The 23,054-nt window shown below is 45.7% G+C and overlaps 1 protein-coding gene across 1 annotated transcript in view; it reads left to right on the top strand.

Moving 5' to 3' along the window:
* The first annotated feature begins 1,431 nt into the window (after positions 1 to 1,431).
* Positions 1,432 to 23,054, top strand: part of LOC128407592 (heparan sulfate glucosamine 3-O-sulfotransferase 3A1-like) — a 68,151-nt gene continuing 46,528 nt past the window's right edge. Inside the window, exon 1 of the mRNA XM_053376131.1 lies at positions 1,432 to 2,776. Within this exon, the coding sequence (XP_053232106.1) occupies positions 2,379 to 2,776 (398 nt within the window). The 5' untranslated portion in view covers positions 1,432 to 2,378. The remainder of the gene's footprint in view (positions 2,777 to 23,054) is intronic.

Below are 23,054 nucleotides of genomic sequence, written 5' to 3'. Positions count from 1 at the left end.
TTCCTAGTTGGAAGTTGGGACAAAGCAAATAATGGCTCTCAGTTAGTGGATTAAGTCAGTTGTATAAAATTCTACAGCTCTGATTCCCAGTTAGCTTCATAGTTACAGCACCCATGTAGAAAGCAGTTAGTCTGCTGTTGGATATTCATGGGACAATTTGTTCAGGAGCTCCTACTCACCCTTCTTCTTTCTTGCTAATTTTATTTCCCACCTACCCACCTAACTTGATGGTTATTGGAGAGTGCAGAAAAATCCCCTTTTCCAAACAACTGTTGATAGTAAAGAATCTCTCCCTGTCTTTGTATCTGGTTGCTGTAAAAAAAAAAAAAAAAAGCTAGAATGTTAAAATGGTTAATGTTAAAATATTACAGCCCAATTCTCCAACACCATTTGCCTACACTTGGCCAGAGACTATTGGCAGTATGACCAAGTGAGCAGAGCACCAGACTGAGTCCTAGGTTTACATTTCTTGCTTTGCCATGCAATCACTGAATGATTCTACACAAAACACTTGCTCCAATAGGTTCAGTTTTCCCCATCTGTAAAACTGGGAAAAACCTGCTGTTTAGAGATGTTGCAAGGATGTGAGGGTGTATGGACTTTTTATACGTGTGGTCATAAAGTTTTTCTCAGGGAGACTCACTTAAATTTGTCATGTTCATTAATTTCAGTGAGTTTTCTCTGAGCAAAGAGCACACATAGCCTTTACCTAAGTGTTATGTAGTTGCATCCGTGCATTACCACTTATTTCACAACAGGACCAATAATGTCATCTCCTGATGGGCTACTTGTAAATCCTCTGCATGGCAAATAAGCTTTTCTCAGGGAGAAACTCGACATGTAATCTAAGGCTACATTAGCACACATGGCTAAGGGTTACACTGACACTTTCTTTTTGAAATATTCCCAAATCCTTTTAGTATGACCAACTAAAATGTTACAAAATAGGGGGTAAGCTTTTGAGTCCACCAGAGCTCTTCTGCAAAGCACAGCGGGAGGTAGAGTGAGGGAAGGGAAGGCTTAGTACTGAAGTCAGAATATCTGCAATGGTCAAAAAAAAAATTGCCGTATAGTTTTGTGTGGTTTTGCGGATCTGTTATGAAAGGTGTCTGCACTTGAGAATTTACCATTAAACCACTGGATTTCATAAACCCAGAAAAATGAGTGGAATTCACACCCGAGTAAATAGCATGAGCAGGATCAGGCTTCAGAAGTGCTTCTGAAGTTGGCAATAGCTATACATCTCCAGCTCTGAATTTCGAAGATAGCGGTTGGAGAAGTACTGTATCTCCCAAAAGTAACTCCCTCCCTATCCCAAGTGACTGTGCGGGGTGTGTCCCAACTACTTCTTTCTCCGCCTCCATTCAGAGTCCTCTCTGAAAGGCATCTCCGCCCACTTTGCTTTTGCCAACGTTCCGTTGGCTCCTGGGCCCGTCGCTCAAGCTTCGGAGGTGCCTTTCGGAGAAGTTTTTTGCTACAATCAAGAGCTCCACGTGTGGTAGCCGCTGGAGCAGCCGGGAAAAGGGAGCCCCGCAGGAAAGAAAGGTGACAGGCGGTTGGGAGGATTTTCGCCTACCCGTCCGCGCGAGGTGGGCGCTGCTGCTGGACAGCTAAGGAGCGCGCAAAATCCGAGCGAGGAGCGGCGGAAAAGCAACACCGCGCACGGCAGCATCTACGACCCGAGGTGGCTTGGGAAGAGTTGCCGGCTCAGGACTGGTTTGTTTCTTCTTCTGCTGCGCACAAAGCTCCAGCAGACCGGGGTAGGACTGGCTTCCCTTCTTTCCTCCATCAGCAACAACGATCACCCGGGATCTCAGCCTGGGCGGCCGACAGACGCTGTGGCAGAGAGAGGAGAGCCCTCTCGGCGACAGATCCTCTCCTTGAAACCTTGAGCGCATCCTCCTCCAGCGGCTGCCTCCCGGATCTGGCCGCGCTTCCGATCTCCGCCTGGATGCGCCGCGCTCCCTCCGAGAGGCGCCTGGCAGTGTTTCCCCCGCGCTCAGGCGCGCTGCTCCTTGGCGGCGCTTTGACCGGAGATGCGCCAAACTCGCCTCCCAGCTGGAGTTGATGCTACCCGCCCCTTTCGCAGCGGCTGGGCTGCTGCGAGGCTCCCTCGAAGGCCTGGCTTAAGCCCAGGTGCCCAGACCCCAACCCCCGCCCGACTCCAACGCCTGGCCGCTGGGATGATGCGCCCGTGAAGCTCCGCGCACGGGGGGAAACCAGCTGCGCCTTCTGCCCTTGCTCCCCACCCCATACACCCAAACCCGTCAGCGGACCCCGATCCGAGCCGTCCATGATGGGGTTGCCCGCTCCCCGCCAGGCAGGGCTAAGGGGCTGAGCGTAGGGGGCGATGGCCCCGGCGCGGGGGGCCGCCTAGCATGGCCCGGGGAGGGGTGCCCCCCGCCTCAGCGCCTGGCCCAGAGCCCCTGCCCCGGCGCGCCCTGCGGAAGCTGCTGCTGGTCCTCGGCTCGCTCCTCATGTCTCTCTACGCCAGTTACTGCCTGGCCGGGGCTGCGCGCGTCCTCACCAGAGAACCGGCCCCGATCCCGCTCGCGCCAGGCGACGAGGGCGCCGCCACGCCCCGCGATCCTTCGCTGCAGCCCCAGGCGGCGGGAGAGGGCACCAAGCGGCTGCCGCAGGCGGTGATCATCGGCGTGAAGAAGGGCGGCACGAGGGCGCTGCTTGAGTTCCTGCGGGTCCACCCGGACGTGAGGGCGGCGGGCGCCGAGCCGCACTTCTTCGATCGGAACTATGGCCGGGGGCTCGCCTGGTACAGGTATGGATGAGGATGCGCTGCTCTTGAACGTTGGCTTGGCTCAGGAGAAGGACTGGGCGCCCCTTCTCCTCCCCTTCCTTACTCTTGTGTGAATCCGGATTCAGTCCTGCCCAGACTGCTACTCTTGAGAAATATTGTGTGGGCAATTAAGGGGAATCCAGTACAGAGATATGAACTTAGGGTTCCTGTCACTCAGTGCCATGCATCCAACTGTGGGCAGCAGAAAGCCATGCATACTTACCTTGGGAATTCCTAGCCCCTATGAACACTAATACTTTCTCCTGCGTAAACATGTATAGGTTTTGATTACTATTTGTGGTAATGCTGAGGGCCTTAAAACTATTATTTCTGCCTTGGAAGCACTGCTTTTTAATTTGAAGTGTATGGGACATGCTGTGGTTATTTAATGCTGAGAGAAATATCATTTGTATATGTTCAGAAACACTGATTGATTTGCATATTCCAGGACTGGCCAGGTCATAGAGGGCAGAATTACTTCTGGGCCTTTGAACAATGGCAAGAGTATTCCTAAACTTGCCTGCGTTCCTCTTAAGGAAATGTGTGTGATGCTCTGCCCACACCAGTCCTGAGTCTGCCCCCCCCCCGTCATGCTTTGCAAACTCTCCCTGAGACCTTGCTACTGTCCTAGGTCCATAAAATCTGTGAACATTCCTTTCCACAACCACAGAAATCTATTGGCCTTTGCCCTGAGATTCTCCCACCAAGATTAAAGCCTTGTGTTTAAAACCCACTTCAGAGCTCCAATATCTCCTTCTGAAAAGGCAAACTTTGATGCCCAAATCTTCCTGGAGCCTCTCGTTTTTTGTTTTTAAAAAGTCAAAGGCCTTGGCATAATCTTTTTGTAAACCACATTGAAGTTTTATTACAATCAAGTGGTATATAAATCTTGTGGAATAAATAAAATAAATAAATCATTAACCAACCATGAGACCGTAACTCCTGTCCACAGCCTCCCCATTGACCTGTATTTATCTTCTCTGGTTCCAAACCTATGAAGGTATCTCAGCCCTGCATCTTTAACTGTCTGACTTGAGTTGTTCTACCTCAACTGTCAAAGTTGCTTACAGCCCTGACTTTTTCACAAGGGTAACCACAGTGTTTTCACAACAAGGTATGGGTAAAGCAGCTTTCGCTAGTTGGCCTTTTAATTAATAAGGTGTTTGCATGCTTAAAGCTTGGTCTCCAGCTTGGTCTCCCTACACTTCATCTTCACACCTGTCCCACAAGCCCACCTTTAACCATCACTCTGAGCACAACCAATTGTACTCAGTATGGTGACTCCTTGTGTAAGAGGTTTTGCATCAGCCAGCTTTGAACCTCAGACGTCCCACAAATGTGCATCCCTAAGAGAGGAGCCCCACTTCCTATAAGTCCATTTGCTCTTCCTACACGCAGCCCCATCTCCTTTTCATGTTATATTAGGAACCACTTCCTATCTTCACAACTTGATCTGCAGTGCATGTATCTGGAAGTGAAGCAAACTCTCTTGATTCCAATAAAGTTTTACCAAGTCAAGTGTGTTCAGAGTTTCAGCATTAAAAAGCTCAGAAGTCGTCTTCAGGACATTGTTGCAGCCAGCTCCAGTCAGTCCTTCCTGATAAATATTGTGAATGCATCAAACTTTCTGTAAAGAAATCCTTAATTAATCGTCCTACATTCCATGAACCCACTTTCTCCCCCCTCTGAGCAATCAACTCTATTCGTTATATCTGACCTTTCCAGCCTCAGCCTTGAAAGTGACCTCACTCTGTATCTGTCTTGGACCCCCCTTCACCCTTATCTACAGGGTCAAAGAGGAGGTGTGCAAACATGATTGGCAAAACTCAATTAATCATGGGCTCGTTTGGGATTCGAGGGTGGGGTGAGGAGGTAGAAGAAAGGCAGCCCTTGGCAAAACCCTGATTTGCAGGAGTGATGCCATGAGTGCTTCAAAATTTGGAATGCACCACTTATAATGCAGAATAAAAAGTGGAACAGACTATTTGGAACTGAATGTGTGCTTCAGCCAACAGAGGTCTTCAGGTTTGAATTTCTGATGCGAGGAATGTAAAGCTCCCAGTTTGCCACTTGTTCAAACAGTCTGAAAGGTGATGATTTCTGCAAAAGGACAGGCGGTTCCGTCTCTAGTTCCTTCCTCAAGATTTCTTTTACTACTAGCTGTTAAATTAAAACAAACTGTAAGAATAACAGCCCATCTACTTCCATTAAAAGGGATGTGCATTGCAAAACATGGGTAGGCCCTCATTTTTACAGACATGTATCTATCAGAATTAAAAAGTGTTTTTTTTAGAAATTAGTTGTGTGTGCTCACTGATTGTCTGTTTTAAAGCTCTTAACAACATTCTTGCCAGTGGATTGTGGGAAATTAGTGCAATTAACCTCCTCTCTGTTCCTGTAAATATTTTTATCGTTTTATTTCTTCTGCCATTGACACATTTATGCAGTCATGAGGGATTTGTGCAACTGGAATCTTTGATGGAGACTTTTGGATGCTGTGCAAAAGGTCCTTCTAAAAGCCGTGTGCCCAATCCAGAGGCAAAATTAGGTGTGCTGGACACTACAGTCTTGTATGCATCTAGTCCATCCTGCTGCATTGCAGGAATCTCAACTAGATCATACATGACACTTGGTCATCCAACCTCTACTGGAAAACCCACAAGGAAGGAGAGTCCACCACCTCTTGTGAGTGTCTGTTCCACTGTTAACTGAGGTTTATTCCTTGGTAGGTGGGTGTTTTTGATATTAGAACTATATTCACCCTTTCCCAACTTTGGGAGGTGGGAGGTGGGTATGCCAGTTGTGTGAGGCCAAAAGTAGGTGTGACTGTGGCACATTCTGGCATGCATAGACACACAGCCTGTCCCTCCTCAGCAGATCTGTGCAGATGAGCTGGGGGGTATTGTCCCCTTTCAGCTCTGCAAATGATTAATCTGATGGCCACAGAGGGGACAACTTGCATCCCCATCAGGGCCCCTGTACGGTGTCTCCTTTTTTTGTTTTTGCTGCTGTCAAAATCAGTAGGTTTAGGGGCCAAAATAAAATTGATCGGACGGCTGCATCAGACCAGGGCTTAGCCACCCCGGGGTATAGGCTTGCATCCTGTCTCACTGAAACCAGCAGGGTTTGATACATTTTTGGTGTAGGAGAACAAAGGAAGCTGCCTATTCAACTGGTGAAGTTTTATTCCAAGTCAGACAATTGTTCTGTATAGCTCAGTGCTGTCTACACTGGCTGGCAGTGACTCTCCCAGGTATGAGGCAGGAGCTCTCCCCAGCTTTTCCTGGAGTTGGCAGGGCTTGCACCTGTACAATTACACGTGTCACAGGCCGCTATTGGGAAATGCTGTGACAGTGCTAGTGAGGAGCTACACTGTTTCCATCCTTCTTATGCCTTGTGATCTGTAGAAAAAGTTGCTGAACTACAACCTGCATGGCCAATGGCAAGGGATGATGGGAGCTGTAGTGCAGCAACACCTGGAGAACCACAGGATTCCTGCACCTGGTATACTAGACAGACTGCGGGACTTGTGCTGGAAAGGGGTACACTTCTGCCACCCCCTTTTTTTTGAAGGGGAATGGTTGTGTGAATCAGGCATATGCAAGCAGAGGGAGTGTGATTGACAAACACTTTTTGTAAATGGCGGAAGGGACTTTACCCTTTAGCTTTGGGGCCATTTTTGCTTTGACCCCTTTCAGGGTGTGAATAGAATTTCCTTTGTTTTCTTTAAGTGTCATCGCCATGTAGCCAAATCTGATTGTTTATGCATCATCATGGGCTCATCCACACAGGAGCTTGATGTGGGTTTGAAGCTACTTGCACGATAATTTTTTTGTGTGTGGGGGGGGGAGGGTTACCACTATCCACAAAACATCCCTGTGAAGCCCATACTTTCCCCCCAATTTATCCCCCATGGATAAATCTGATAAAACCTCCAGCATGAAATTGCTTGTTCCCTGATGTGCAATGTGAGGTCAAAATGTGGAAGGGCTCTTTTTTTACACGTGGAGACATCTCATTGGGTGTTGTTTCCGCCAGTTGCTGCTGAGGATGTGGTTGTGGCACACACACACACACACACACAGCTGTTTTGTGTGAAATTGCTGTTGTGCAAAACAGCTGTATTAAAAATGAAACTGGCCCTTCAGGATATAAACAGGAGTTGGCAGGTACAGTAGGAAGGAAGGAAAGAAAAAGAAAACACTCGCTCTCCAAATCCCGCCACTCAAGAGCGCTCTCTTCCCCCCCCCCACCAGCCCATCTTGTCTCAGCTATGTATGCCTGTGTGTGAAATGCATTTACATTTAATTGTTGACTGCCCAGAGATTATTAGTTATTGGGTAGTATAAAAGCACTGTCAATAAATGAATGAATGAATGAATGTTACCAATCCATGCACTTGTGCTATTTTGCCTGATGGCTTGACCCTGCCAAGTAGCATTCAGCAGGATTCACTGCCCCTCTCGCACCCCACATCCCCAAACTGACTACTTTGACAAAGCAGCTACCCCCACTTGTGCCTCCTGATGGGCTTGTTTCATGAAACTTGAGTGGGTAGAGAGAAGGGAGATCACAGTTCTCTATATCCACTTCCAGGATCCTATCCTGAAATAAGCTGAAGCCAGATCATAGTAGGGTTAGAGAAAGCAGCCCTATTGGTGTAGTGGTTAAGAGCAGTGGACTCATAATCTGGTGAACCAGGTTCACTTCCCTGCTCCTCCATATGCAGCTGCTGGGTGACCTTGGGCTAGTCACACTTCTCTGAAGTCTCTCAGCCCCACTCACCTCACAGAGTGTTTGTTGTGGGGGAGGAAGGGAAAGGAGAATGTTAGCCACTTTGAACTCCTTAGGGTAGGGATAAAGCGGGATATCAAATCCAAACTCTTCTTCTTCAAACTCTTAATATCCCTAGCAACAAATAAAATGCATATGGAAAAGTCACAGCCTTTTATCCATTTTATTTCTAAACTGCTTTGCATGGCAACTGGGATAGGGGAGATCCTGAAAGAGAAAGACTTTCATTTGGGATTGCCAAACAATCACCTCACCAGGGCTCTGTGCCTTAGATGGACAGCTTGACAGAAACCAGAGTAGGAGAATATGTGGTTCCAGCTCCATGCTGGGACCACCCTCACCTGTCGCATGCATGCCTATCTTGGGCCCTGTCTGAAACAAGCTAGGTCACCAGGATGCTATCATTGAGGAGGGAAAGGGGAGCCACAGAATATTTGCCAAGCGTTAGGCAGCAGCTGGAGCACATCCGAAGCCCCTGAACCCAGATGCACCAGCAGCTGTGCTTGTTAGGAGTGAGAGAGAAGAGGGAGTAGTGGCCACCTAAGTGCTCAGACAGTGCTCAGGTCTCAACCACTCCTCACCACCAATCATTATGGGGGTGCATTTCAGTGACTGAATTCTCATAGTTTTGCATTGCTGTTCATTTGGGCTGTGATCTTCTAAGGTAGATGTGCTCATGACTGTTTGGACAGCAGTGGTGGCAGCTGGAGGGGAGTGCCTGGCCTTTGTCAACAGGGCACTTAACCTGAATGTATTCACCTATAGTAAAGTATGTGTGAGAGAGGTATGGGAGACAGTCGTGGCAAATCATACTTGGCCCCAATGCTTTCTCTTCCTTTGCTCACCTGCTCTGCCCTTGCACCCCCAATTTTTGGTGTGGAGCCTGGTGTTTGCAGTTGGTGTGGAGTCTAGTGTTTGCAGTCTCCAGTTTGTGGCTGGAGTCCCAGGTTGAGGTGCATGTTAAGGTTCTTAGAAAGGAAATGCCAGCAGTGTATTAAGTCCCCATGTGTCAGGCTGCTTGTGCAGGTCTCCCTTTTGTGGCAAGGTGCTCAGAACTACCCCTTGGGAAGTCTAGGTATGACACGAGGCCAGAGAAGTATCATCCCATGCATTTGCCTTATCCTCCTCTTAGGTTTATATACCAGTGGGTGATGTGCTGTGATTGGGTGCTGAGTTGCACCATGCTGGTGTGGGCTCAATGGAAGTCAATGGAAGGACAATTTCCTGCACTAGATTTGTGGTGACATTAAAAACTGTGCCACAGATGGAGGTCCAACTGTGGATTGTAGGAATGTAGGGTACAACACAAGTGTGCCCCTCCACTGCCCTGCCATGACTGTGCCCCATTTCAGCCTTTCCTTCAGCATACTTGATGTTCCACTTGTGTAGTGGGGCTCTCAGTCAGTGGATGTTTAGTGTATGATTGTGTCCTAAGTTTCTTCCATCCTGTAGCTGAGGGCTGTGCAACACCTTGCAGGAATGTCTTCAGTTCAGACCTGACCCCCCACCCTCCACTCTGCTTCATTTCCTTAAATAAGCCACTTTCACAATGGTAGAATTTTGAGAAATCTAATAAACGTCGGTTACAGGAGGTGCCTGCAAAGACAGCTTTAATCAAATCCAATCAAATATTTTTTAATAGAATGCATTCATCATTCATTGGGAAAGGGGACAAAAAAAAAAGAGACCACAATGTGAAAATAAACATGAAAGCCAAAGGGCAATTGTCTTATTTGCAATTTGCATTGTTTAGATGGTTCTCCCACGTGCTCCTGTCATTTAAAGTTAATAAAGTTGTGTCCTCTGGCAAGTTAATATGAAAATAGCTTGTTGGCTCAGCAAGCAATTTGTCTTTGTTGCACGGCAGAAATGCTTTGTTTCCTGTCAAGTACGCAGGAGTGGAACAAAGGGCTTTAAGGCTGGGATTGGTCCACACTTAGCAATGAAACATCCTTCCAAATGATCATCAGTAGGCCTTCCCTGTAAAGTCTAGGATCAGGTAAGACTTCAGTCAAAGGCTCACTTGCTAGGGAAATGAATGCAATGGAACTTACTCTGAGTACACATGCTAATGATTGCACTGTACTCCTCGGATAACACCTATTCAGCTAAGTTTTATTCAGAGTACACCCACTGAAATGAATTAACATGACTAAGTTAGGTCCACTGATGTCAGTGGGTCTACTCTGGGTAAAATTGTGTTGAATATCACCCCTTGTTCTGATCTGACCTCAACTCTAATTATTCCTGTGGTTGAACCTGTTGCTTGGTTGGTTTGAAAGAGTAAGGATAAAGGGAGAAGCAGAACAAGTTATGTGCAGTGCCATCTGATGTATGTCTGCTCAATAATACATCCTACTGCATTCAGTAGGGCTTGGAGTAAGTCTTGAGCTACAGCCAGAATGTCTAAGTCAGCAATCCTGTAGACACCTACCTGGGAGTGTCTACAGCAGTGGTTCTCAATGGGTGTGGTGCAACACAATGATGTGGCAAGAGAGGATGGCAAGTGTAGTGGGAAGATTCAAGGACAATCATATATTTTGGGAATGATTCATGTTCTTATGTAGTTGCATTTCTGGGTGTCCCGTGATCATATTATAAAGTTATTGTATTTTATGTTATAAATCAAGCACTGCTAGGAGTTGCTTCGTATTGTTCTCCAATGTATTTCCTATCAATGAAAAAATTGGTGTGGTCTGAGCAAAGGTTTATTCTGAAGGTGTGGCCCAGAGAGAACCACTGGTCTATAGGATTACAGGCTTAGACATTCTGGTTGTAGGCCAGGAATGGGAACCTCCTTATCACTGGTTGTGCTCGCTGGGGCTGATGAGATCTGGTGTCCAACACTTTCTGGAGGGCTACAGGTTCTTCATCCCTGTTGTAACTGAAGCATTGTTCTTGAAACAGGAGTCACATATTTAGATGCCAATTTATGCCCCTTTAACCCCATGAATTCTGTGGTATACCGACCAGATGCATTTCCCCCTGGATAATAAAGACTTTCTATTCCTGAAACCCAAAGCTGTCTGAGGAATGGTATTTTCTTAACTGTGCAGTTATCCAATTTTGCGTGCCTTGAAAGAGAATCAGAAAGGAAACATTAAAACTTCTGAGGTTTTTCACATTTATTTTTAAGCACATTTTTCTTGACTTTGAAAATAAACACCTGACTTTGGGGACAGTGTATGGTCACAAAGTCTGGCTGATACTCAAGGAAACTGTTTTATATTTAGTTGTGATCCTAAGGAGACTTGGACATAAATTCCAGTGCAATCAAGGAAATAGCTTTGGGAGGAAACTCTTTGCATATAGTTTCAGAAACTTTGTCTGAGTAAAGAATGCAGGATTGGATAAAGGAGCTGCCTCATCAGCGGTGAATTTAAGGGAGCATGACTGGTTCAGTCACACTGGGTATGGAGCCTTGGAGGTGCCACAACTGTGATGTAGAATGGAAGATAAGAGGTGGGGGGGAGGGCACTGCATAAATTTGAGACCCCGAGTTGTGTCACTGGCCTCAAACATTGCAGTGCAATTTTTTTTTTTTTAAGTGGCCATAATAATTTTCACATAGGTACAATAGATCTTGGAGACACTTTGATTTCTGCATGGTTTTATTTAATCTATCCTATAATTCATCACCACAACCACCTTTCACCAAACTGTGGTGATTGGAGTGGCTTCAGAAAACAATACACTGCAATTAAAAGCTAAACCAATCCATCAAATTGAAACTGTGGCCACAGAGCTATTTGACACTTTAACAGATCACTGATCTGCACTGAGACAGCTTTTGAAAAGTTGTAGTCCAACTCAAGTACATGTGAGTCTGCCCTAAATTGCCCTGATTTGCCTCATTACTCAAGGTACACAGAAAACAGAGGCACACTCATAGAGCTGGATTCAGCTAATGAGTCCTAATAGCAGAAGCCTGTGGAAGGTCTTCTGCTAGTGCAGTGGGACTTTTCACCCATGTGTGCTCCCCACATTGGCTTTGGAGTGGTCAGGGAACCCCAGAGCAGTGCATGAGAGGAGAGATTGTTCCATCCAGCAAGCTGAAATGCAACAATCTCCTTAACACTACACTGAATTCCTCCCCATGCATTTATACATTAGGAACTAATGTCTTTAGGAATAAGATGTCAGAGTGAGATCAGTAAAAGGATGCCATACAGTGGTACCTCAGGATGCGAACGGGATCCGTTCTGGAGCCCTGTTCATATCCCGAACAGAATGTAAGACGCGACAGTGCGTCTGCACGTGTGCGGGACGCGTTTTGCTGCTTCTGTGCATGATGTCATTTTGACCATCTGCGCATGCGCGAGCAGCAAAACCCGGAAGTAATGCGCTCCGTTACTTCTGGGTCGCCGCGGAGCGCAACCCAAAAGCGTTCAACCTGAAGCGTATTTATCCCGAGGTATGACTGTACTTGCCTTTGGGATTTAGGAAGTAAGAGGGGAGACCCACCAGTTCATGGTGACATATTTTTTTTTAATAACTTAAAGGGAAAAAAAGCATTTACTGTTTTCCATCTCGCTCCTTAGAGTGAATTGAAAATAGTGTTAGATTAACCTTGCATGGAAATATATGGAGGATGAACTGTTGATGGGCAAGTTCAGTAAGTACTCAATATAGTTGGTGACTATTCTTATACGAAAAAATCAAAGCCAACAAAGTACTTGTTTGATTCCAGTTCATATTTTTATAGACCAAAGCAATTTGCAACCAATTTTCTCTGAAGTAGATACATCAGGACTACTTGGGAGTAAGATTTGAGGATTGTTGTTACAGCATATATTCCATGTCTCCTACAAAGCTGAAGATAAACAGTGCAATCCTATGCGTGTTTACTCAGGAGTAAGTTTCACTGTGTTCACAATGCTTACTCTCTGAGTGTTTAGGATTGCAGGCTACCCAAAGCTTTTTTGTGGAGGGAAGAGCATTTTCCTGATAAAACTATTGGCCAGTATAGAAATCCCATCCCTAATTAAGCTCCAAGCCATTAAAACTAGCAAATACAACATACGGATGTTTATGTTAAAATATCCTAGTGGAACACGGTGTTTGGAACATGCAATTAGAAGAGCACAGTGGCTTTAACATCAGTCTCTCAAGTTGTTCTCTTGGGTTAGTTTCTATTTTTTACTTACATAACAGTGACCTCTACAGTTGAAAATAAAACATTAATGGACCTACTAGAACGGAAATATTTAGTAACCAAGCATACATTTAAAAAATGATGCATAGAAACAGAGTTTCATGTTGCTTTTCTAATGAGAAATCAAAAGTTTAGTAATATTGTGGACAGAAGCTGAGTAGGTCAATCTGATTAAGCTCTTTTATTTCTTAAAAAAACCCCAACAAGACAGTGATTTTGAAGACTATAGGAAAGCAGAGTGTGCTCCTCTAGCTAATCCCCCTGTTAGCCAGTTAAATTCTTTCTGCTTGCTTATGGATCAGAATCGGAAATGAAACATGTCTGCAGCGCTGCATGTTGATTCAAGGAGAACAAAGTCTCTTCCCTGCTCCCACCCATACCTTCCCTTAAGAGCACATCTCTCACATTGCAAAGGCAGATCACCCACTGCAGAGATCCTTATTTAAACACAATAGCGGGGCTTTAAATTTGAAAGCTGTGACATCTCAATGGATGGATCCATGTGGGCTGGATATTTCGGGGGAAGCTGAGTGCCTGCAGCAGCTTTCTCTCTGTTTCACGTCTGCAAGTTCCTAGGTTCACAAGGGAGAAATTGGGAAAGGAGTGAGTTGGGGGGGGAGGGAAGCCAGTCACAATGGCCTCATTGATTTAAAAAATTGAGGAATCGTTGAACAAGTCTATTGAGCAGGCAGAGTTCAATAGCAGGTGAAGCTTCCCCCGCCCGCCCCCTTCCTTCAGTGTAATGTGACTTTATAAAGCCTGAGGGTGAAGGAAACCTTATGTAGGTTGTGTTAAAAATTTAGGGGAGTAAGTTACAAAGGATGCGGTGGGGGTGGGGGGAGAAAAGAAATCATTACTAAGGACGTTAGGGTGAAGGGTTGTTTTTGAGAGGTGCTATTTTTGCCTTCTGATCCTTTGTTTAGCCCGCCACAGATTCAGTTGCCCACTGGAATGCCATTATCCCGTCAGTCACTCCAAGATCGTCTATTTAGTATGTTTTAATCTTGCCTGCCTTTGTAAAGCTGCCACTGGATTTGCGAGAGGAAAAGAATGCCACTATCTTAGGCAGCGTTCTGCAAGGAGATGAAAGATGATTCAGTATACTTTTCTTTCAAGGATCTCTGTGTGTATGTGTGGGGGGTTAAGTACTGGCACTCCTTGATGCTTCAGATCTGGGAAGTTCTGTGTCTTCTAATTAATACTGTTTCTTTGCTTACACACATCTTCCTCCTCCCTCAAAAGGCAGCTACGAATGGTGGGAATCAAAGCAAAGGCCAAAGTTTGCACTTCCTTGAAAAGGGCTTGGAGAGAAGCCTGTTCCAGCAGCTGGAGGCAGCTGTGGAGCCCCTGCTTCCTGTACGGCTTCCCGTCCTCAGTGCCTCAAGCTCTTCCTCACATGAAAAAGTTGTGATGGAATCTGAGCCTTGGGGACTGAGCACTTGGCTGCTGTTGTGGCCTGCCTGCGCGTGAGATGGCTTAGCAAAATGCAGGGTCCATAGGGCCAGAATGGGGTGCATCACAGCTCTGAAAGAAGCCGTAGTGCTTGGCATGCCACCCATCATTTGGAGAAGGGTTGGGTTGATTAATATGTACTGTATGCAGGTTACATTTAAGGTGACAGTAAGCACATTTAAGCTTTGAAGGGATTTGTCTGTTACATCTCTGTACTCCCCCATCACACTCAGTCTTCTTGGTAGAAATCAGGAGCAGGAATTGGGCTTCTGTTCTTGATCTCCTGCTTCTCTTACCAAAGGCGGGGGGCTAATTTCCCAGTTGGAGGTGAAATTCAGCATTCAGACAGCTGTAGAATCTTCCACTCAGGCCAAAATCTTAGGAAGATAGGAAGCTGTTTGAAACAGAGTTAGATTGTTGACCCATCTAGCTCAGTATTGTATATACTGACTGGTAGCAATTCTCTAAGATTTCCATCAGTAGTCTTTTCAGCCATATCTGGAGATGCCAGTTATTGCACTTGGGACCTAGCACATGCAAAGCAGCTTCTCTACCATGACAAGAAGGAAGTAGCTAGAGAGAATGAATCGTGGTTTCACTTGTCTTAATACTAATGCACAGGGCATAGAAAACAAGCAAGATGAAGTTGAGCATTTAATAAAGCATGGCAAATATGACCTAATAGGCATTACTGAAACCCTGGTGGAATGTGACTCATGACTGGAATGTAGAAATTGAGGGGTGTAAGCTATTCAAAAGGAATAGACCAAACAGGAAGGGACCACCAGCAGCATTATATGTAATAGAATGCCAAGAATTTAAGATCCAATAAATTACTCAATTGCCTTGCTGACAATTTCATTTCCGAGAAGGTGTTGTCTTCCAACTCTGCGGTTCTACGAAGAAAATAGGACTTACTGAATACATGTATCTAGGAGTTCACTTTCAGATATTTTCTTCTCCCTTCTGGGAGGGGAGAAAAGAATGGGGAGAGATAAAGTTTGTTAGAAACATAGGAAGCTGTAATTAGTCCATCTAATTCAGTACTCTCTGTGCCAGGGGTAGCTAATGTGGTGCCTCTAGATGTTGTGGACTACCACTCCCACCATTCCCACACTGAGAGCCAGTGTGGTGTAGTGGTTAAGAGCGGTAGTCTCGTAATCTGGGGAACCGGGTTCGCGTCTCCGCTCCTCCACATGCAGCTGCTGGGTGACCTTGGGCTAGTCACATTTCTTTGAAGTCTCTCAGCCCCACTCACCTCGCAGAGTGTTTGTTGTGGGGGAGGAAGGGAAAGGAGAATGTTAGCCGCTTTGAGACTCCTTAAGGGAGTGAAAGGCGGGATATCAAATCCAAACTCCTCCTCCTCCTCCTCCTCTTCTTCTTCTTCTTCTTCTTCTTCCTGACTATTGGTCATGTTGGTTGAGACTGATGGAGTAGTAAACCAAAATTTGGAAGCCTTCAAATGTGGCAGAAGATCTGCACCTCTCTGCCCTTCATTAACATTGCTCTGTTAGGCTGCAATCCTAAACTCTCTCACCTGAGCATACTCAATGGGGTTCACTTCCAAATAGGCTTGTACTGATAGGTTTGCTTCATTAAGTCCAAAGAATTTAATGGAACTTATCTCTGAGTAGGCATGCCTAGGACTGCACTGTAAACTCAACTAACAAACATTTTAAATATTTGGACTCCTCCGGAATAGTGTCATGGATTCCACTATTTTATCATTTTCCCCCTTCTTCCAGGTTCCCCTTCTCATAAGCAGATGTGTCCTTTATGCAGATGTGTGTTTACACATATGCATCCCTGAACTGGTATCAGTAGACTTGGTTTTATGTGCCAGTTATCTCCTCGAAAGGGCATCATAGATTATTGTTTCAGGGTGTGTTTGTAAGATGTTATTCCTCAGACAGATGGCAATCCCTGTGCCTGTAGTCTGGCTTCAGGCACAGAATCCTATAAAAGCAGCTGTCGGTTCTGTAATGAGCTTTTGAACTCTGACCTGTCATTTGGAGGGTCGGGGTTTTCACAGGCTGGCTGTTGGGAAGGCAGTGTCTCTTGAATCACACTGTACCCTGTGTCTGAAGCCACAAGGTGATTACCAGGAAATAATTCCATGATGGCAGCCTCATACATCTTTAATTAGTTTATGGCAAGAAAGAAAGAGAGCCCCGGACCAGCTGACTGTGACATCTGGGTGTGTGGGGTGTGTAAAGTGAAGAGGGTACAGTGAAATTGGTAGGGCATACAAAACTTGTTGTGTTCAGTTGCTGGGTGTTTCTTCACCTTTGGGTTTCATGTGATGTGCTCATGCATATTAGACCTCTGGCAAGAATTCCTTTGCCTACACCTTCAAACATCTATCACTCAAACACACACCTTTTCCACTGTCCTCTGTGAGTTGGAGTGTGTGCAGGACCTCTCAGAGGTTCAGAGATCTCTGGGCCACTTCGAGCTTTTAAGGCCTGATGATTCATGAAAACAAACTAAAAATAAATGGTTTGTTTATATAATCAACTATCCTGAGAGAATATATATATATATATATATATATATATATATATATATATATATACACCGTATTTTTCGCCCTATAGGACACACTTTTTCCCCTCCAAAAATGAAGGGGAAATGTGTGTGCGTCCTATGGGGCGAATGCAGAACTGCCTGCTGTCCCGGGGCAAGCGCAGCTCTGCGCAGCCATCCGGAGCGGGGCGCGAAGTCACGCCCGCCTCCCGATGGCTGTGCAGAGCTGCCTGCAGTCCCGGGGCGAGCGCAGCTCTGCGCAGCCATCCGGAGTGGGGCACGAAGTCGTGCCCGCCTCCCGTTGGCTGCGCAGAGCTGCCTGCTGTCCTGGGGCGAGCTGCCTGCATTCCGAAGCCTGGGGAGACCGGCACGACTTACCGCTGGCCTCCCTAGGCTTGCAGATAGCAGGCTCTTCTCGGGGCTGGGATTGGGGGAAGCCCCACGCCTGGAGGGGAAATAATTTTTTTCCCTTTATTTCCCCCCCCCAAAAAAAACTAGGTGCGCCCTATGGGGCGAAAAATACGGTATATATATATATATATATATATATATATATATATATATATATATATAATTAAAGTTTATGAACACTTATAAATCGCCAACAAGACTTATTTGCTGGAATTGACAGCTCTAAACATGGGACGTGGGTGGTGCTGTGGGTTAAACCACAGAGCCTAGGACTTGCCAATCAGAAGGTCAGCGGTTCGAATCCCCACGACGGGGTGAGCTCCTGTTGCTCGGTCCCTGATCCTGCCAACCTAGCAGTTCAAAAGCACGTCAAAGTGCAAGTAGATAAATAGGTACCACTCCAGCAGGAGGGTAAACGGCGTTTCCGTGTGCTGCTCTGGTTCGCCAGAAGCGGCTTAGTCATGCTGGCCACAAGACCCGGAAGCTATACGCCAGCTCCCTCGGCCAATAAAGCGAGATGAGCGCGGCAACCCCAGAGTTGGTCACAACTGGACCTAATGCTCAGGGGTCCCTTTACCTTTACCTTACAGCTCGTCTACATTTGGAGCACTCTTTGAGCTTGAGGCCCAGGTCAGTTGGCTCTTCTGCCCCTTTCTCCCTGATTGGCCCTGAGGGTGTCTGGAGATGACTTCTCCACACAAATGCAAATGCATTAAAAATGAAGGCAAACCCACCATTCTCTTTTCATTCCCTAAGTGTGACTGCAAAGTTGTGTTTACAATGTGCTTGATATTACCCCATTGACTGTGGACACCACCATAATCCATATTCTGCTGTTTGTCTTCTTGTCAGGAAGAGCTTGTATGGGTTTTGGGACTTTGTCATCTCGCCACAGCCTCTTCCTGCTCACTAAACCCTATTGCCCCATCTGCTCCTGATACCTCCTCTTCTGATACCTCCTCCCTCCGAACGCTCATCATCGTCCCACCACCAGTCCCCTGACTCTGAGTCTTCTTCCCATGGGATTCCCTAGCTGGTGGCTCCTACCACTCTTCTACATCCAACCAGTCCATGACTGCATCCGCGTGTGGTTTTTAATTTTAATTTTAAAAGGCCATTCAGCAGAACTGGCATGCAAGCAAAAGTTAACTTCTCTCTAAATACTCTCTCACTTCCATCCTTCTTATTATACATTGATGTCTTATGGTATAATTATAGTGGTAAACTTGTCACCTCAGAGTTCAATAGAACTTACTCCACAGTAAGTATGTATAGGGGTTGCAGTGTTAGTAATACACCATGACTTAACCTTTCCTAGAAAGTATCCAAACTTAGCCTAGAAAAACAGTGCAAAGAAAAAATTTCTGTTCACAGTGTGTTCAGGTGTAGTGAAAATGAACTGATCTGTTCCAGCCTGTGTTTTTTCCATGCTCTGTACTTGTATAAAATAGAAAAGTTAAATCATTGGAATTTATGAGGTTCAACTTCTCTAATTTAATATGTCTATTGATTTCTCCCGACCTCTTTTTTGAATTATAGCCCATCATTTCCCAAACGCTCAAGTGGGTAACAATGCTGGAATCATCAAACCTTCTAGAATAATCAAAACTATCCTTATCTTTCTCCCCACATCATAAAGTTCCCATTTTTATGACTTCTCTGGACACTTTAAAAATATTTCAGATATTTCAGTAAAAGTGGCATCATTCTCTGTGCATAAATGCACATTCCAAATGTTCCATAGATTCCGTTTTCTATTTCTCCCCTTTCTTCATCACCCTAACCAGATGGAAAAAGCAGGTACTACTGTCAGTTTGTTCATTATTTATCGCTTCAATTTACATACCACCCATCATCATTTTCATCCTCTGGGCAGTAGAGGAAGTCTACAGCTGCCCTTTCTGGCAATCAAGAATCTTTCATTTCCTCCAGCCCGTCTGAAGGTGAAGTTCCTGGGTTTGACCAAGGTAGATCTCTCTCTTGCTCCACGCCTACACGCTAATAAAATTATTCCAAAGTTGCCTGCTTTTGAAGGCTGGGATAAAAGCTCATGGGATGAAAGTAGGATGAAGAATTTGAGTACTCTCAAGGGCTACCTCACCTTGGAGCAAGTTACTGCACTGCCTCCAGGCAGCAGATTCTAGAGAGTATATACCGTGTGTGCTATTTTATTGCCTCCAGCCTGCATCTCAGTGCTGACATGTTTGCTTTCAAAAATGAGCTGAGGAGCGTTCTTGTTTTGACTGATTTGCTTCAGGCATGGAAATATGTAGGGCCAGGGCTGAGCCTTTCCCTTGGCATCTAATCTCACCACCAATCCTTTCGCCAGGCTATGTGCGCTTCAGGGCTCAAACTTCTCATCTCCAATCTGAAAGCAAAAACCCATACAAACACCATTAAAACAACCCAACCCACTAGGTTAAAAAAGGTGGTAATTAACTGCAAAATTTCAAATAGTGGACTATCATTTGCAGAATTCTTCACACAGGCACCTGTATATTTAGGCATAACCTTACTTTATTATCTCTAAGGGATATGTGGGGCTTCTGCAATCAATGTAGTTCTAAGCAAGTTCTCTTGCACTGTTATTTTTTAGGGTAAACTGAGGGAGACTTGGGGTGATATGCTACTAAGTTTTACTCAGAGCAGACCTGTTGAAATTAGTGGACCTAACTAAGTCATGTTCTTTAATTACAATGCATCTGAGTAAAACTTAGTTGAATACTCTCCCCCAACCAGCTGAGAATTGTGGGACATGCATAGAATTACCATTTTGACTGGAAACAAGGATAACAAATGACTGTAGGAATTTATGCCTTCTATCCTGATACGTGTGAATGTTCTTTCCTTGTCAAACAGACAGTGCTGCGGAGGAGGAGTCTGTCTGGGGAGTTTTTTGAAGTGACCTAGACAGAGAGAGATCCAAGTGAGAGGGCTCCTTTCTCAGCCCCTTGGCAAGAAGCTATGGGTGGGTAGCTGGAGACTTAGCAGAAAAGGCCTTGCTGGTGGAGGTCATGAAGAGGTCTTTGGCCTGTTTTCTTCAAGGAACATAAGCATTAATCCCAGGATCCTAGCTCAGGTAATATTACACTTTCCCCCGTGAAACTGACCCTGCAGTTTCCATTAGCATTCTCCACCTCCCGCCACTATACCTTTGCCTGCTGTTTAACATTGTTCTGTGCAAGGTGCGGAGGGGAGGGAGAGTTCTGGGATCTAGCCCAGGAGTGGTTGAATTTCAGTGCTGAACTTTTGCCTATAATCAGCAAAGTTCTTGGAGAGGAAAATAGGTAGGCAAGGGAATCGGTGTGCATGGTGACTGTAATGTGATAGCTTTGAAACACTGGTGTGCCTCTCTTTCCTCTCCTTCCTATCCTAGCCTTCCTATTATCACTACATAGTATCGAGCATGTTCAGATGAGCTACCACATGCTTCCAATGAACGTGTGAGGGGGTAGCCAGAATGTGCTCAATGTCCATGCATTTGGTGTTGGTATGAGAGGGGTCCTATGCGCATGTGGATGGATGAGTATAGGACTTTTCAACAGAAGTAAGAAACCTGGCCAATCAGGGATCCCCCTCCCATGGAATAGACCTATGCAAGTAGAGCCTCTTGCACAATGCCACCAAATGTATGGTTAGTGGGGATGTTGGCATCAAAGAGGTGCGGGTTATGGGCGTGATCTGCTCCCTCCATCAATGCACAACAACACTTGTTTGAACCGTCCTATAAACAAGCAGGATCCTTACCTAATGGTGTGTCTGTCATCGATCCAGGCTGCATTTATGAAGGTAACTCTTCCGCCATGGGCTTCATCATGTAGCTCTGATCTGGAGAATATCTGGTGCTTTGCTCCTCTGTGGCTGAATTTAGGAGGTGTGATAGATTTCCACTTCTGTTGCTCTTCTGCAACAGATGTGTTGAATTAATGCCTTGGCTCATAATGGCTTGCATGAAGCACCAAGCTACGTTTGCCAGTGGCGTAGCGTGGGGGTGCAGGGGGGGCCGGCCGCACCGGGCGCAACATCTGGGGGGGCGCTCGCACCCGCAGCTCTCTGCCCCTACCTAAAATCCACGGGTTAGGGGGCGCAAATTACTTGCCTTGCCCCAGGTGCTGACAACCCACGCTACGCCACTGACGTTTGCACAACATGCAAAGATGTCTTCATGTTTACCTATAGAATAGATGACTGGTACTGGATCATTTATTTGTCACAATTATTTTTTTATCCTGCTCTTTAGCCAAAAAAGGCTCCCAGAGTGGGTTTATCAATTAACCAAAAAAGGGACAGCTTTTGTCCTCAGGCTTAAAATCTGAAAAAAACACAGCACTAAAGGAGAATTGATTGGGAAGGAGAAGAAAATAAGCAGATTCAAGTACAAGTTAAAGTATTTTAATGGCCAGAAGAGAAAGAGCCAGAAACTGCTGATCTGTCAGCAACACGAATGGGATGGTTCCGCATCCCTTCTTTCCAGCAATCATGGTTGCTGCCAAGTGATGGTGGAAAGAGGAGTCTGACTTTTCAGCAGAGCTGATGGTAGACTAGAAGGTAGAATAGGTTTAGAAGGAGGAGTTGAGGTTAAAAGTTAAAGAAACACTTCTGTAAGGGGACATATGTACCTTCTTCAGGAGCCCTAACAAAAGGGGTGCTGCAGAGCTGAAGTTCAGGGCAGCCACAACCAGCAGTACTGCTGCCTGGGAAAACCATGAAGATTGCATTAGCACTGATACATATATCTAAAAGTCAAACTACATGTTCATCACAGAGTCTGCCTTTGACTGCAAGTTCCCTTTTCATTAATTGCCAGTCTGGGGCCACCAATCTGGATCAGAATAATTGGGGTGGGGTATAAGAGGGGCTTTAATCATTTGTCCCACTTTGGCTCCAGTCTGGATTGGGGTGGTGGTACTCTCTCTCTCTCTCTCTCTCTCTCTCTCTCTCTCTCTCTCTCTCTCTCTGTGTGTGTGTGTGTGTGTATGCCACCTTGAGCTCCTTGGAGAAAATGGTGGGATTGAAATGCAATAAATAAATCAAATAAATACATAAAGTAATAGCCTTGCATCATGACAAGTATGACTTCTGAGGAATTTGGAAATATAGAGTGGCATTCTGTAAGGGTAGTTTTCTTCACAAGTGGGGGAAATCTTCTCTCTGCAGAGTTCACTAAAACCCAAGCTTTTTTCCTGAAAGAATGTAAGACTGGCTGACCTCTGTTGTCTGAGACTTGGCAATAAAACCCACAACATAATGTACCCACCATGAGCCCAGAGAAGCTAAGGAAACAGGGGGTTCCCCTCCTCCTTCTGAGAGCCTGTGTTGATCTTTGCTGCCAATACTGAATGCAGAAAGCTGAACCTTCAGCCACTTAGGTTGCAGGCATAATGACCTCCCCACAACACACACACACACTTCATACAGTGGTACCTTTGGGAAAGGGGATGATGACTAAGCAATCTGGGACCAGGAAGAACACCAATGTGCCCCTTGACAACCTCCAATGACGTTTGTCACTAGATGCCTCCCTTGCTCTCCTGGGCACTTAAGTAACTGCCCATTATCCCCCTTTAATCCTTACAATAACAGAGTCAGGATGTCAAGGGGTCTCTCTTGCACAGGCCATTCAGAGGAGTGGGGGGTGGTGTGGGAAACAATATTGGACAGGGGTGTTTCAAAAGCCCTGAGAAAGTGAGAGGTACAAGCTGTGCTGGAGTGAGGAATTAGGCAAATTAAGGACACAACACGGCTGCAGATTAAAAGAATCACTATGGAGCTCTGCACATGCTGGATTAGATTTGGATGGTTACATGGGTTAAGGATTAGTTCCTTGGTTTGTGGTGCTAAAATGGCAGATACTCTGCTCCCCCTCTCTCATCTGCCCCCTGCAGATTAATGTTTTTACCTCTAGTATCTGCTTGTGAGATT

Source organism: Podarcis raffonei, chromosome 2 (assembly GCF_027172205.1).
Source record: "Podarcis raffonei isolate rPodRaf1 chromosome 2, rPodRaf1.pri, whole genome shotgun sequence".
Classification (NCBI taxonomy): Eukaryota; Metazoa; Chordata; class Lepidosauria; order Squamata; family Lacertidae; genus Podarcis; species Podarcis raffonei.
This window is presented reverse-complemented; position numbering and strand designations above follow the sequence as displayed.